General features: G+C 42.4%; 1 protein-coding gene across 2 annotated transcripts in view; it reads right to left on the bottom strand.

Moving 5' to 3' along the window:
* ITM2A (integral membrane protein 2A) overlaps positions 1 to 13,591 on the bottom strand; it is a 75,584-nt gene that overhangs the window by 8,168 nt on the left and 53,825 nt on the right. The window contains exons 1-2 of one of the 2 annotated variants that reach the window (XM_070759795.1): positions 8,860 to 8,982; positions 6,023 to 6,277 (exon numbers count right to left, since the gene is read on the bottom strand). In XM_070759795.1, coding sequence (XP_070615896.1) covers positions 6,023 to 6,106 — 84 coding nt within the window. In that variant the 5' untranslated portion in view covers positions 6,107 to 6,277; positions 8,860 to 8,982. Of the gene's footprint in view, positions 1 to 6,022; positions 6,278 to 8,859; positions 8,983 to 13,591 lie in introns of those variants that run through there. The other variant, XM_070759794.1, reaches the window with a different exon arrangement.

Here is a 13,591-nt window from a genome sequence, read left to right as displayed (position 1 = left end):
CAACAAATTAAAGGCCTAGATTTTACTTGAATTTTCTGTATTAAAACAATTATACATGTATTACACAACTATCAGGAACTCATGAAGAGTCCATATGTCTAAAATACAAAGTATGAAGGTGATTTTATTCAGATAACTGACTACCCTGAAAAAATAAATTTAAATGCTTCTTTAAATGTGATATTGGCTAACACAAATATTCTAATCAAAAGTCAGGCATAAAATAAAAACATGTTGCAACTTGTTTGGAACCATTACGCTGACCTAGAATGAAACAAAATAAAAGCTATCTGTGTAAGCAAAAAAACACAGATTTCTTTATACTTCACTAGAAACTCCCAACAAAACTTCTTTATCAGCAACTGACACAAATGCTAATACAGTAGAACCCCGACTTACGAGACTAATTGGTTCCGGAAGGAGGCTCGTAAGTCGGAACGCTCGTATGACGAAACATTGTTTCCCATAGGAAACAATGTAAAGTCAATTAATCCGTGCAACAACAAAAAAAACCGCTGCCGCCGAACGCGGAAGTTAGCGTTCGGCTTCAGGAGACAGCTGCGAAGCGGCGCGCGTGTTTTAAAAGGTTGCAGCCGGCCTGGGGGGGCTTGCCAGCACCCCCCCGAGCCCCCCAGGCCGGCTGCAACCTTTTAAAACACGCGGGATATGAGCGCCAAGGAGCTGTCTCCTGAAGCCGAACGCGGAAGTTAGCGTTCGGCTTCAGGAGACAGCTCCTTGGCGCTCGTATCCCGAATGTGAGCTCGGGAGGCGAACAAAAATGTCGCTCCCCTCCCAGCTCTTATCTCGAGTAGCTCGTAAGTAGAGCTGCTCGTATGTCAAGGTTCCACTGTACAGCATTTCATAGTTCAAGGTAGTTAAGTATCCCTGCCTACAGAAATATTCTATTTACTTGGATCATTCAATCTGAAAGTCCCTTAGCTATGTATCTGATGATTTATGAAATCTGTAACAAAATTCCCCCAACAAACATTTGAATATTAACATCTTTATCCTTATGTCTTTTTCACTTTTTGTGAGGCCTTTTTTTATATGTGTGAAGTTAAAAAATCCAGTATTATAAACATTATCGGAATAAGATTGAAGCCCCAGGCCAGAACCAAGCTGAGGCAGGGAACTTGGAAAGAAGACAGATGGTTGCTGGCACTGGTTGGGGTGTAGTGCTTTCCAGCACCCAGCAAGCAGCCCCAAAGCCACATGGTCCTGAGTTGTTTGCTAGGCTGCAGGGCAGCCAAAGGACAAAAGGGAGGATGGAACTGGAGGATCCAAGACAGTCACTTTATTGAGGATCAGAACTGGGAGTAACCAAGTCCAGAATGGTTTGGATTAGGGTAGGTACCCACCCAATCCACAATTCTCTTGTTAAGGCCCATGATATCTTGATTTAAAATTGCATTGTTTTGCGATTGAAATCCCAGTCCAAATTATGGTCAGACATTGAGGGCTACTTTATACCAGTAACCTCCATGTCTCAAATTAAAAGCAAAAGAAATGTCTTCAAATATTTATTTAGTAGCTTACTTATTCTTTATTCAGAAACACACAAATGCACAGCATCTTCTCTCAAACACCAAAATAACATAGCTGTGAAGTAGGTTCAATGAAGAAAAAACAAACTTTGGCCACTGGTGAGAAAAATGGAAGTTTATTGAATACCATGACACTTTAACTGCAGCTCGATTTATTTGGAACCCTGTCCTATTGCTGTCACTGGTGATTTGTATGAAAATTCACAACTGCTAAATTGTTAAAATAAGAGCAATGCTTTTGTGCTTGCAGAAGCTTCAGATTAAATTGCAACATACTGGAAAAGCAGGTCTCCCTATTGTTATTGGAGCAGATTTAGGGGTAGGGAGGGAGAAGAGACACTACATACACATTTTGGTTGAGCAGGCTGTCATTTGACTTAATACAAAAGTACATGAGGTGCACAGGAAACATCTGTGACAACAAATAAAGCAACTTTCCTATCTGATGTTTGACACGACTCCCTGTAACCCACGTTGCCTCTTGTCTGGCCACCAGACAGGAAACTAAGGCTGTCTAATCAAACTACCAGTGGGTTAGGTCACATTTGATCTTTATCGTGTTCTGCTAAGGGAAATCCTGGGTGTGTACACAGAGCTGGCCTTCGTGTACAAGATCCTTAGATACAGAGCTTTAACTGGTGTTGCCAACCTAAAGTCCAAAGACATTACTGTGCTTGCACATACCTTTCTAGGCACTGCCAACATGCCTGGCCCATCCCACTTTACATGCAGTAATTTATGATTTTAAGATAGGAAATCTGCCTACCGCAAAACAGAGGCCCAACTTCCAGTTTCATCTTTGTATCCAAGACTCCCACATAATCTACTTGGGAGGGGGAGGGATGGTGAGAAAATTCTACCATTGTTTTGTTTGGAAAGCAACATCTGCCCAGAATAAAAGAAGACAACTAACTGGAACGGAGTGTTCAAATAGTTGCAGCACTTTGACAAATACTGCTTTGAGATTGAGATTTAATAGGGATTCTGTAAATAGGCAAGTTAATCAAGGATTTTTAAAAATCCCATGAAGCCCACCAGTTGAAAAAAGTTGAATGTCCCCATTTTAAAATATGGATCTATCTATAACATTGAAACATCATTGTATATTTAAAGATCTATAAGATTAAACCTAATCCTGTATAATAGAAGACATCAATGCATGATTTTCTTTTTTAATTAAAATTGTTATAGGCTAATTATCAATTGTGGGACTCTTTTTCAAAAATCATACTACATCTAATGAGGCTTATGAAGGCTGAGACTCAAAAAACCCTTCCCTTTATTGTGAATTTTATGCATATTTGATATGCATAATCCACTGTGAAACTGGCCCAGTTTCTTAGATGTAAGAATTTTACTTTGCATCAGCTGGAGTATTGCAATGAAAATAAAACTAGTTCACTAAAAGCCATAGACATGGTGAATACATACAACTACTTTCTCTGCAGTTCTTTAACTCACTAGCCTATATTTTGGTACCCAGTTATGGCTGCTAAATTACTGTCCTAGACTTTTTCTCTTTAAGCAGTTAAAAATTGATATTACACAACCTTTACAATTTCCTGAGCTTAAACAGAACTCTACAAGTTAGTGGAATGTGGTTAGTGTGCACCAGCACTCTGAAACATAGACCAATGGTAAAACTATTTCATATTTGTACTGCTTATATGGGTTTAGGCATGCATTTGAACAAGATGAAGGAATTTAAGCACCCATTCTTTTCATGAGAAGAGCAATTTCTATGCACTTGGCAGAAGCATTTTACATGGCATTTTAAAGAGAAAAGTATGTAATACAAGTCAAGTACTGTATATGATCTCAGCCATTAGGGACAAACCAATGTTTGTCACAAATCAGGAGCTTTAACTGCCTGAAATTGTCCTGTATATACAAGCAGCATGAAAATGATGTTTTGAATAACATCCAAAAATAATCAGACATGAACAGGTACACTGTCAACAAAACAGTTTTTACTTTTTATAAACTGGAATGAGTCAAGAGTTGTTTTGAGGAAGGGAAATCAGATAATTTTGCAGATTTCACACACACACACACACACACTAACATGCCTACTGAAAATAATCACAGCTTAGACTCCTTAAACTGTTCAAACCTAATCCATGATTAGACAGTTCTGAACTTTGCATGTGCATGCACAAAGAATGCCTAATCTGTATGTTTGCCTAATTTTCCCTCCCATCCAGAAAGCAAAACAGAATTAGGCATTCTTTGTGCTGTTAGTTATGTGCCTTATAAAATCTTTCAAACTTCTTTCCAATTTTGGTCAAAAATCACCACCAGCATGCATCCCAAAAATCCTTCAACATGTGGAATCAGTTCTGAAGGAAAATTCATTTTGAGCACTACCAAGGTTTCAAAGCAAGTTTTAATACATAGGCCTTAAAATTCATTTAAACATGCTAAGGCCAAGATAGAAACCATTAATTTCAGTAGTTCCCACCTGGAGAATTAATATCTTCAATGAGATTATATCCTAACCCACCTTTGCTTTTTTAAAAAAGGATTTTTAAATGGGTCAAGTAACTCCTAAAATACTCTTTGAAACAAATATCACATGTTATTCCCATATAGGCTCAACTAAATTACTTATTTAAAAAAATCACTTTCATGCAAATAACTAGCATTTTACAAAACAATAGGAACAAAAGGATAATCTGGAAGCATTTGAAGTGGTTAAGGCTGTTACAATGAAGAGATCGTTAATGGAATTTATCGGTTTTTTTAAAAAAAAAACTTTTTAAAGAAAAAAATGTAATACTGTACTGTAAAAAAATGTAATAATGAGAAAAAATGATAACATATGCCATTATTTTAGATTTATATCTTTATTTTCACTTCAAGGCCCCCCTCTCCCATTTCCTACCTTTCCATGGCTTACTTTTTTTAAAAAGAACTTTAATTTAGAAAGGAATGGGAAGCTGTTTATGATGCAAAATAATGCACCACTTTCAAGCCTAATTTATATCTCCCAAAATGCCTCTAGGCCCCACCCCTAGACAAGGCAGAACTGCTACCGCTCAGCATAAAAAAACAACCCAGAACTAATTACAGGAAAAACTTCATCTGTCTCTTCCCCATTTTATTTTATTAAACTTCTATGCCACCCATCTTGCCAAAGGCCCTTCTCTGCCTTACTTCCTTGAAGGATCAACCACCCACCCACCAGGGCAGGTTCATTGGCAGATTAAGAGATCCTCAAATTAGGCAGAAGATAAGTATATCCTAGGAATTAAAATATATCTATGTCTTTCCAAGGTTCTTCTCTGCATTCACACTAATAAGAGGATTAGTCATACTAACACTGAAGTCTGCCTCTCTTTTTTTGTATAAATATCTAACCAAGTGCAACCCCCCCCCCCCCTAAATCCTGCAGGCAGAACACGAATCTACCAACTATAGGCACAGAAGCCTATGAAGTAGGTGTTGGGGGAAGAAGATGCCCAAGCAAAAGTGGTGTCATGGGTGCTTTTGACTCACCTATGTCACCAGGTTTGGGGCAATTAGGTCTCAGCCCCCTGGCCAACGAAATGAGATATATGTTGCATATGTGAACTGGTATGATTGTTTTAAAATATTGGATTTTTAGATTGTAATTTTAAATTTAATTGGATTTGCCATGGTACTGTACTGTTATATTATATGATATTAACACCCCCCCCCAAGTCCTCGGAGAAGGGCGACATACAAATTTAATAAATAAATAAATACCAGTTAAAAATGACACAAGGGAGCCGCCTCCGCGAATCCCCAACGGGAGAACCATTTGCAGGCAACGCAAAACAATGGCAAGGCCTGGATTCCACTCACTCACCGTTTGCAACGGTCTGGTCCCTTCTTCTTGCACGTCGGTTTCCACGCGTTTTAACGTTCCAGAACTTCACGCGTGTCGGCGGCAAGGCGCGCGTGCACACGGCCCACTCGGCCTTCCAGAGCCAGCAAAAGGGAAACGTTGCACTTACTGGGAGGGGGTGGGAGTCTGGAGGGGAGGGCTGGAGGTTCCCTTAATATTTATCGCATCGGTCCCATTTCGTTTTATTCATATTTTATTTACTTGTTATTTTATATGCAACGTCTGCACCGCCCAAGCGAGAATTAAAAATACGTTTATTTCCACGCCCTCCATTCCCCTCTCCCCCCGCTTTTTCCGTGTATTGTACTGAGGTAAAATAAATAAATAAATGTTTCTTGAACCAGTCACGAGACCACCACCACCCCCGTCTTGGGAGAGGGCGCCAGCACCCAATCCCCCCACCGTCTCGTCAGACGGAGGACTACAAAGCCCATCGCTCCCCTCCCTCCCTGAGGGGGACGCCGGGGGTCCCGTCGCCATTTTGGCCCCCCGCGGGGAGGGGGGGCAGAATGAAACAAGGCGCGGAGGTTGCCGGTGGGTCCCGATACAAAATGGCGGTTGCGGCGTCGCCTCAACGGCAGCGGCTTCTCCTCATCCTCCTCACCTGTTCGGCCACCAGCGCCTCGGCCGCCTCCTTCTTGAGTTCGTCCTTGTGGGCGAAGGGCGACTGAAAGGCGATCTTCACCATGGCGGCGTGAGGAGGGGGGGCGGCGGCGGCGGCTGTGAGGGCGGCTGGTGACGAGAAAGGCTCCTTCGTAGCGAGGCCACCGCCGCTTCTACCTCTCCCGAGTCCGGTCGCCTCAGTCGATGCTTCTCCGAGAACTGCGCAGCCTCCCCTCCCTCGCTGGATGGGCGGAGCCTGCGGCGGAAGCAACGGGAGAAAGAGGGGGGAGGGGAGGCAAGGTGAGCTTTATGCGCACGCGCGGCGGGGGCCGTTCCCTGGAAACGAGGAGGAGGGAAGGGCGGGCCCTTTGGTCGCGGCTTTCTCCTTGTCCGGGTTGGAGACTCCAAGTGCGCACGCGCTCAAGTCTCCCCCGTTTCCCCCCCATCCAGGGAGGAGGAGGCAAAACAAAACACAACAAAGGAGACCGACTGGACGCGTGCGCACTTCGAGCCTTCAAGCCCCAAACGGGGAGAAAGTGCCGGAGGAGCGCCCCCTTCAGGCAGATTTTTGTTTTGTTTTAAAAAATAGTTTTACAGTATTGAGTACAGTATAGACGTTAAAAAATACAAAATACAAACGAACATCAAACAAAACAAACAGTATATTTACAAATGTACATATAAAACCTTCTAGGTACTTCTACGGCAAATTGTCTTAACGTTAAAATTTCATTTATATATAAATCTTATAAACTGTATTTCCTTTCTGTATTTATAAATACTGTATATCTATCCAAAATTATAGAGTCCTATAGTCATTTTAAAACTAAATAGCAATATATACATTTATACATCTTTTTTCTTTCTATTCTTCCTTTGCAACCAGTTATAAAATAAATTTTAAACTTCAAAATATTCTTGAGTCCTCTTTCTGGTTTAATTAATAAAAATTTTAATTTTTTAAAAATTATTAATTCTATCATCAACTTATCTGATTTTGTTTAGTTTTGTTTTAATTTCAATTAAACACTGGCTAGAAAAGCAGCTTTGGGCTCTGCTCCAAATTAACCAAGGGTTTGAGTGAGGCTTGTGGTTTTGCTCTGAATCAAACCTGGTTTGTCAGACTTAGGAAATGGGGTCGGACTTGGTTGGTTTGGGGGCTGGCAAGCAAACAATCAACCCACCATTCAAAACTGCAGATTCAGGAGAAGAAGAGAAGGGGTTGTAGAAGGTCCTTCAAAGAAGGTAAAAATGAAAAGGTGCAGAAGTATTTCTATAGGTCAGAGGCAGTGATGGGCTCTTATGGGTATGGTCAGGTACACAGGTCCAGTAGAAAAACTTTGGTCCGGAACGTAGAAATTGTAGGAAAAAAATGGTTTTTTTCCCCCTTTTTCCCCCTTCTGGACTCTGGGTATGTTTTTCCTATCACAGTAAATAAGGTTGAATGTGTATAATTTTAGAAGAGTTGTGTGTGTGTGTGTGTGTGTGTGTGTGTGTGTTTGTGTGTACATACATATACAGTTTGTATAGTAGATCAGTGTTTTTCAACCAGTGTGCCGTGGCACACTAGTGTGCCGCGAGACATGGTCAGGTGTGCCGCGAAGAAGGAAGCTCAGGTTCCGGTCTCACAACTTTTTGCTGAGAGAGAGAGAGTGAGAGAGAGAGAAAGAGAGAGAAAGAAAGCAAGAGAGAGAGAAAGAGAGTGTGAGAGAGAGAAAGCAAGAGAGAGAGAGAAAAGAGAGAGAGCGAAAGAGAGAGAAAAGAAAGCGAGAGAGAGAGAGAGAAAAGGAGAGGAAGGGAGAGAGAGAAATGAGATGGGAAGGAAAAAAGAGAAATGAGAAAATGGTTGAGACAGAGAATGAGAGGAAAGAGAGAGAAACAAAGGAGAGAGAGAAGTGACTCTTGATTTAAAGCATATGATAAAAAGCACCCAAAGAATAAGAGAGAAAAAAACCCCAGCCCTCACCTGTTTTTGGAAATGGTTCAAGAGTGTCTACACACACACACACACAGAGGAGGGGAGGAGACAGGGTTGGAAAAAGAGAGAAGAGTGTCTTAGGCGGGTGTCATTTTGGTTAGTGGTGTGCCCCAGGATTTTGTAAATGTAAAAAAATGTGCCGCGGCTCAAAAAAGGTTGAAAATCACTGTAGTAGATAATGTATATTTTTGTGTGCCTGTGTGTAATATGTATATAGACGTATGGCATATATAAATAGAATTAAATAGTATATTCTGGATGTTCAGTAATTGTAAATACCAACGCTCCGAGGCTGGGGTGGAAACAGAGCTTTTATTTTAAGCAGGACGGCTGAGATGGAGGGGGTGAGGAGAGTTAAAACAAAGAGTATGGTACATAGGGCAGCCCCAGAAAACCCTTGGTGTGCAAAAAAACTACAGAGTATTTTTTAAATAATATTTTTCAAAAAACCGTGGTACAGTATAGACTTTTTGCGAATGTCGGACCCGCGAAAGTCAAGGGAACACTGTATGTACACATATGGTACATATACATAGAATTAAATAGTATATTTTGAATGTTCAGTAATAGTAAATAGATTGGGAAATTGTATCTCTTTTGAGGAGAGGAGAGGCCAGGCACCCTAATCCTAACCCAAACCCTTGACCTGAGTGATGTCAAGTTGACCACCTTTAAGCCGGTCACATGACCTTCTGGGTCACGTGATCATCAAGCCACTCCCGCCTGGTCACATGGCCAGCAAACCACACCCACAAAATAAACCACAGCCACAGTGTGATAGTAAAATTATTTGCAGCCCTTCACTGATCTGAACTCAACAAAATATAGTTATAATTTAAAGTCGGAATTTTTTCCCAAACCTTGTTATCACTGGAAGAAGACTGACATCGAAGGAAATCCTTCCTTCCCTTTCCTGTTTTGCAAAGTACATGTAGGAAAGGGAATCTTTCTGCTTTAATGTCTACCCTTAAACATCTTCCATCCTGAACAAACTAAAATTACATGGCTTGCTAGCTAAGTAGCCAAAATTTAGCCCTGTGATCTTAGCTTATATTTGAGGCTGAAGAGAAAAGGTTATGCAATAAAAATGGGAAAAATTTACTTCACAGAGGATTCCATTTCTGTCTTTAAGGACAAGGTGAAAGAATCATTTTGCAAAAAACCCAGTCATTTTGGACATGAAAACTAAGGGTGCTGTGAGGCATTGTATTTAGATCAAGGCTTAGAGCCAAGCCTCAGTTAGATCACAGTTTAAACAAAGTTTTGATGAGTGCATACAGGAACATAGCTTTTTCTTTTAATTAATTTAGCAATTACGTTGAGCGAATTATTCTCAGCTGCTAGGTACTTTCCGTTTTTAACACTTCGGCTTCAAATATCATTGTGATTGTGTTTATTTTTAAAATGTTTGCTGCCCAGAGTCACACAGTGATGTGGGTGGCCGCACAAATTGAATGAATAAATAAAAACTGTCCAGAGATAGAAAGAGCTGGAGGCTTAAAACCTTTCAACATGCTTTTCTATTTGCTGAACTCTAACTCCCCTTTTGACTTTCAAATAAGATTTATCTATTTTTGAGAAGTGGAAAATTACTTTAGAACTGTTGAGAAACAAAACAATGCATCAGTTGCAAATGTCTCATCACTAAGGAAACCACAGATCAAGTGTGACCAGGGAGGAAAGGCATCTTATATTTAGTATTGTGTGACTTGTGAAGATAGTGTGACAGATTGAGGCATTTTATATCGTTATCCCTAAAGATCTCCCATACTTTCAAAACCTACTTTTCAGTCTGAAATAAGAAAGTAATAAAAAGAGAAGAAATGTGTAAAGTTCAGCTCCAACAATCTCTTATGGGGCATCTGATGAGGTTCAGATATCACGCTAAGCCTCAAAGGAAGTCTTGGTTAAGCCATGGTAGCCTTATAAACCAAAGGTAGACTTAGCACTGTGGTTTATTTATTTATTTATTTATTTGTTTATTATTTATTTATCAGATTTGCATGCCGCCCCTCTCCGCAGACTCGGGGCAGCTAACAGAATAATAATACAATGTAAACAAATCTAATATTTAAGTTTAAAAAAACCCAATTTAGAAACCAATCATACATACTGACATACCATGCATAAATTTTATAAGCCTAGGGGGAGGGAAAGTCTCAATTCCCCCATGCCTGACGACAGAGGTGGGTTTTAAGGAGCTTATGAAAGGCAAGGAAAGTGGGGGCAACTCTGATATCTGGGGGGAGTTGGTTCCAAAGGGTCGGGGCTGCCACAGAGAAGGCTCTTCCCCTGGGTCCCGCCAAACGACACTGTTTAGTTGACGGGACCTGGAGAAGGCCAACTCTGTGGGACCTAACTGGTCGCTGGGATTCGTGCGGCAGAAGGCGGTCCCGGAGATATTCTGGTCCGGTGCCATGAAGGGCTTTATAGGTCATAACCAACACTTTGAATTGTGACCGGAAACTGATCGGCAACCAATGCAGACTGCAGAGTGTTGGTGTGACATGGGCGTATTTAGGAAAGCCCATGATTGCTCTCGCAGCTGCATTCTGCATGATCTGAAGTTTCTGAACACTTTTCAAAGGTAGCCCCATGTAGAGAGCATTAAAGTAGTCGAACCTCGAACTGGTAGCAGCAACAATAGGAGTCTCTGCCCACCCACCTCGGATGCTTCTGTGCATGAGTGAACTGGTAGCAACGACATTTAGAACCAACTACTGGACTGTGGGGATTTTGTGATGGTTATAAGCATGAGGACCAGTTGCAAGCCACTTTTTTCAAAGCTATTGTAACTTTAAACAAAAGTTTGTAACTTCAAAAGAAAAACACTAAACCCCACGGTTATAATTTTGAGGGCTACCTGTACCTGAATCATAAACAAACATTTTATCCACTTATCTTTTGTGACTGTCGGTTGTGTAGTTATTGTTCTGTGTGTCGGACAAACTTAGAACATTGAATAAGCCATGATTAAGACAACTGAGTAAGCATTTAGTGCAACACAGCCCAAATTTCTCTTTAAAGCAGTGGCGTCCAATATTTGTGGCTTGGTGGCCCAATTGTGGGGCGAGGGGAACTGGCTGGCACGAGAAGTAGGCTGGCACATCCATGCGTGCGCATCTCAACTTGTGCAAATTGAGCTGCCGGCACACATGCGCACTGGTCAAAGCTTGTGCACCCCATTTCCGAATAGGCTACAACCTACTATATTTTTCCTCCCTAAAAGAGGCTGAAAATTTGGGTGCATCTTATGCTCTAAATGTAGGGTTTTTAAAGCTTTTTTAAAAAAGCCTTAACGAGGTGCTAACGATCTTCCCAGCTTGCAGGTTTGTTTCCATTGCTACTCTGAAGTTTTTTTTCCAGCTCCTTTGCAGCCTTTTTTTTCATTGCTACTCGCTCCAAATAAGGTTTTTTAAGCCCTAATCAGGGAATAAAATAATGTGCTGAAGCTGACCAGACTAAGGACATCACCAGCAACTGTGTCCTCTTCGCCGATGATGTAAAACTCTCCAACAGCACCGATAACACAACTGCTCTCCAAAAAGACCTGAACTCTGTTTCTGAGTGGTCCAACACATGGCAACTCCAAATCTCAAATAGCAAATGCTCTGTCCTACACATTGGGGAAAAGAATCTGAACTCCAAATACGAACTGAATAATCAAATTATCACAGATAATCCCCTCTCGGTTAAAGACCTTGGTATACTAACAACAAAAGATTTAAGTGCCAAAGCCCACTGCAACAACATAGCCAATAAGGCTTCAAGAGTTGAAAACCTAATCCTACGTAGCTTCTGCTCTGGCAATCTCACGCTACTTACCAGAGCTTACAAAACGTTTGCCAGACCCATCCTCGAATACAGCTCATCTGTTTGGAACCCATATCGCATCTCAGACATCAACACCCTTGAAAATGTCCAAAGATACTTCACCAGAAGAGCCCTTCACTCCTCCACTCGAAACAGAATACCCTACGAGACTAGACTTTCAATCCTGGGCCTAGAAAGCCTAGAACTAAGATGCCTTAAACAAGATCTAAGTATTGCCCACAAGATCATATGCTGCAACGTCTTGCCTGTCGGCGACTACTTCAGCTTCAACCACAACAACACAAGAGCACACAGCAGATTTAAACTTAATATTAACCGCTCCAAACTTGACTGTAAAAAAATATGACTTCAGTAACCGAGTTGTCGAAGCGTGGAACTCATTACCGGACTCCATTGTGTCATCCCCAAACCCCCAACACTTTGATTAGATTATTTACGGTTGACCTATCCAGATTCCTAAGAAGTCAGTAAGGGGTGAGTACAAGTGCACTAGAGTGCCTTCCGTCCCCTGTCCTATTGCTCTCCTATATCTCCTATCCCTTTCTTCTATTCCTATATCTCTTCTTCTATTCTTTCATTGATATGTTCTATTACTATATCTTCTTTTCTGTTCTTTCATAGATATATTATATATACGTACTTGTCCACCTGTCTGGGAAGAGTTTGATCTGGTGACAACTGATGAAGTGGACAAGGCCATTGGAGCTGTGAGTTCCGCCACCTGTTTACTGGATCCGTGTCCCTCCTGGTTGGTTTCGGCCAGCAGGGAGGTGACACGGAGCTGGGCCCAGGAGATTACCAATGCTTCCTTGGGGAGGGGAGTTTTTCCAACACTCTATAAAGAAGCGCTCGTGCGCCCCCTCTTCAAGAAGCCCTCCCTGGACCCAGCTGTACTTAATAACTATCATCCAGTCTCCAACCTTCCCTTTATGGGGAAGGTTGTTGAGAAGGTGGTGGCACTCCAGCTCCAGCGGTCCTTGGAAGAAGCCGATTATCTAGGTCCCCAGCAGTCGGGCTTCAGGCCCGGTTACAGCACGGAAACCGCTTTGGTCACGTTGATGGATGATCTCTGGCGGGCCCGGGACAGGGGTTTTTCCTCTGTCCTGGTGCTTCTTGACCTCTCAGCGGCTTTTGATACCATCGACCATGGTATCCTTCTGCACCGACTGGAGGGGTTGGGAGTGGGAGGCACTGTTCTTCAGTGGTTCTCCTCCTACCTCTCTGGCCGGTCGCAGTCGGTGTTAGTGGGGGGTCAGAGGTCGGCTCCGAGGTCTCTCCCTTGTGGGGTGCCTCAGGGGTCGGTCCTCTCCCCCCTGCTATTCAACATCTACATGAAACCGCTGGGTGAGATCATCCAAGGACATGGGGTGAGGTATCTTCAATACGCCGATGATACCCAGCTTTACATCTCCACCCCATGCCCAGTCAACGAAGCGGTGGAAGTGATGTGCCGGTGCCTGGAGGCTGTTGGGGCCTGGATGGGTGTCAACAGACTCAAGCTCAACCCGGATAAGACGGAGTGGCTGTGGGTTATGCCTCCCAAGGACAATCCCATCTGTCCGTCAATCACCCTGGGGGGGGAATCATTGCCCCGCTCAGAGAGGGTCCGCAACTTGGGCGTCCTCCTCGATCCACAGCTCACATTAGAAAACCATCTCTCAGCTGTGGCGAGGGGGGCGTTTGTCCAGGTTCGCCTGGTGCACCAGTTGTGGCCCTATCTGGACCGGGACTCATTGCTCACAGTCATTCATGCCCTCA

The sequence above is a fragment of the Erythrolamprus reginae genome, chromosome 8 (assembly GCF_031021105.1).
Source record: "Erythrolamprus reginae isolate rEryReg1 chromosome 8, rEryReg1.hap1, whole genome shotgun sequence".
NCBI lineage: Eukaryota > Metazoa > Chordata > Lepidosauria > Squamata > Dipsadidae > Erythrolamprus > Erythrolamprus reginae.
The sequence above is the reverse complement of the archived record's forward strand: the minus strand, read 5'-3'. Positions and strand labels throughout refer to the sequence as shown.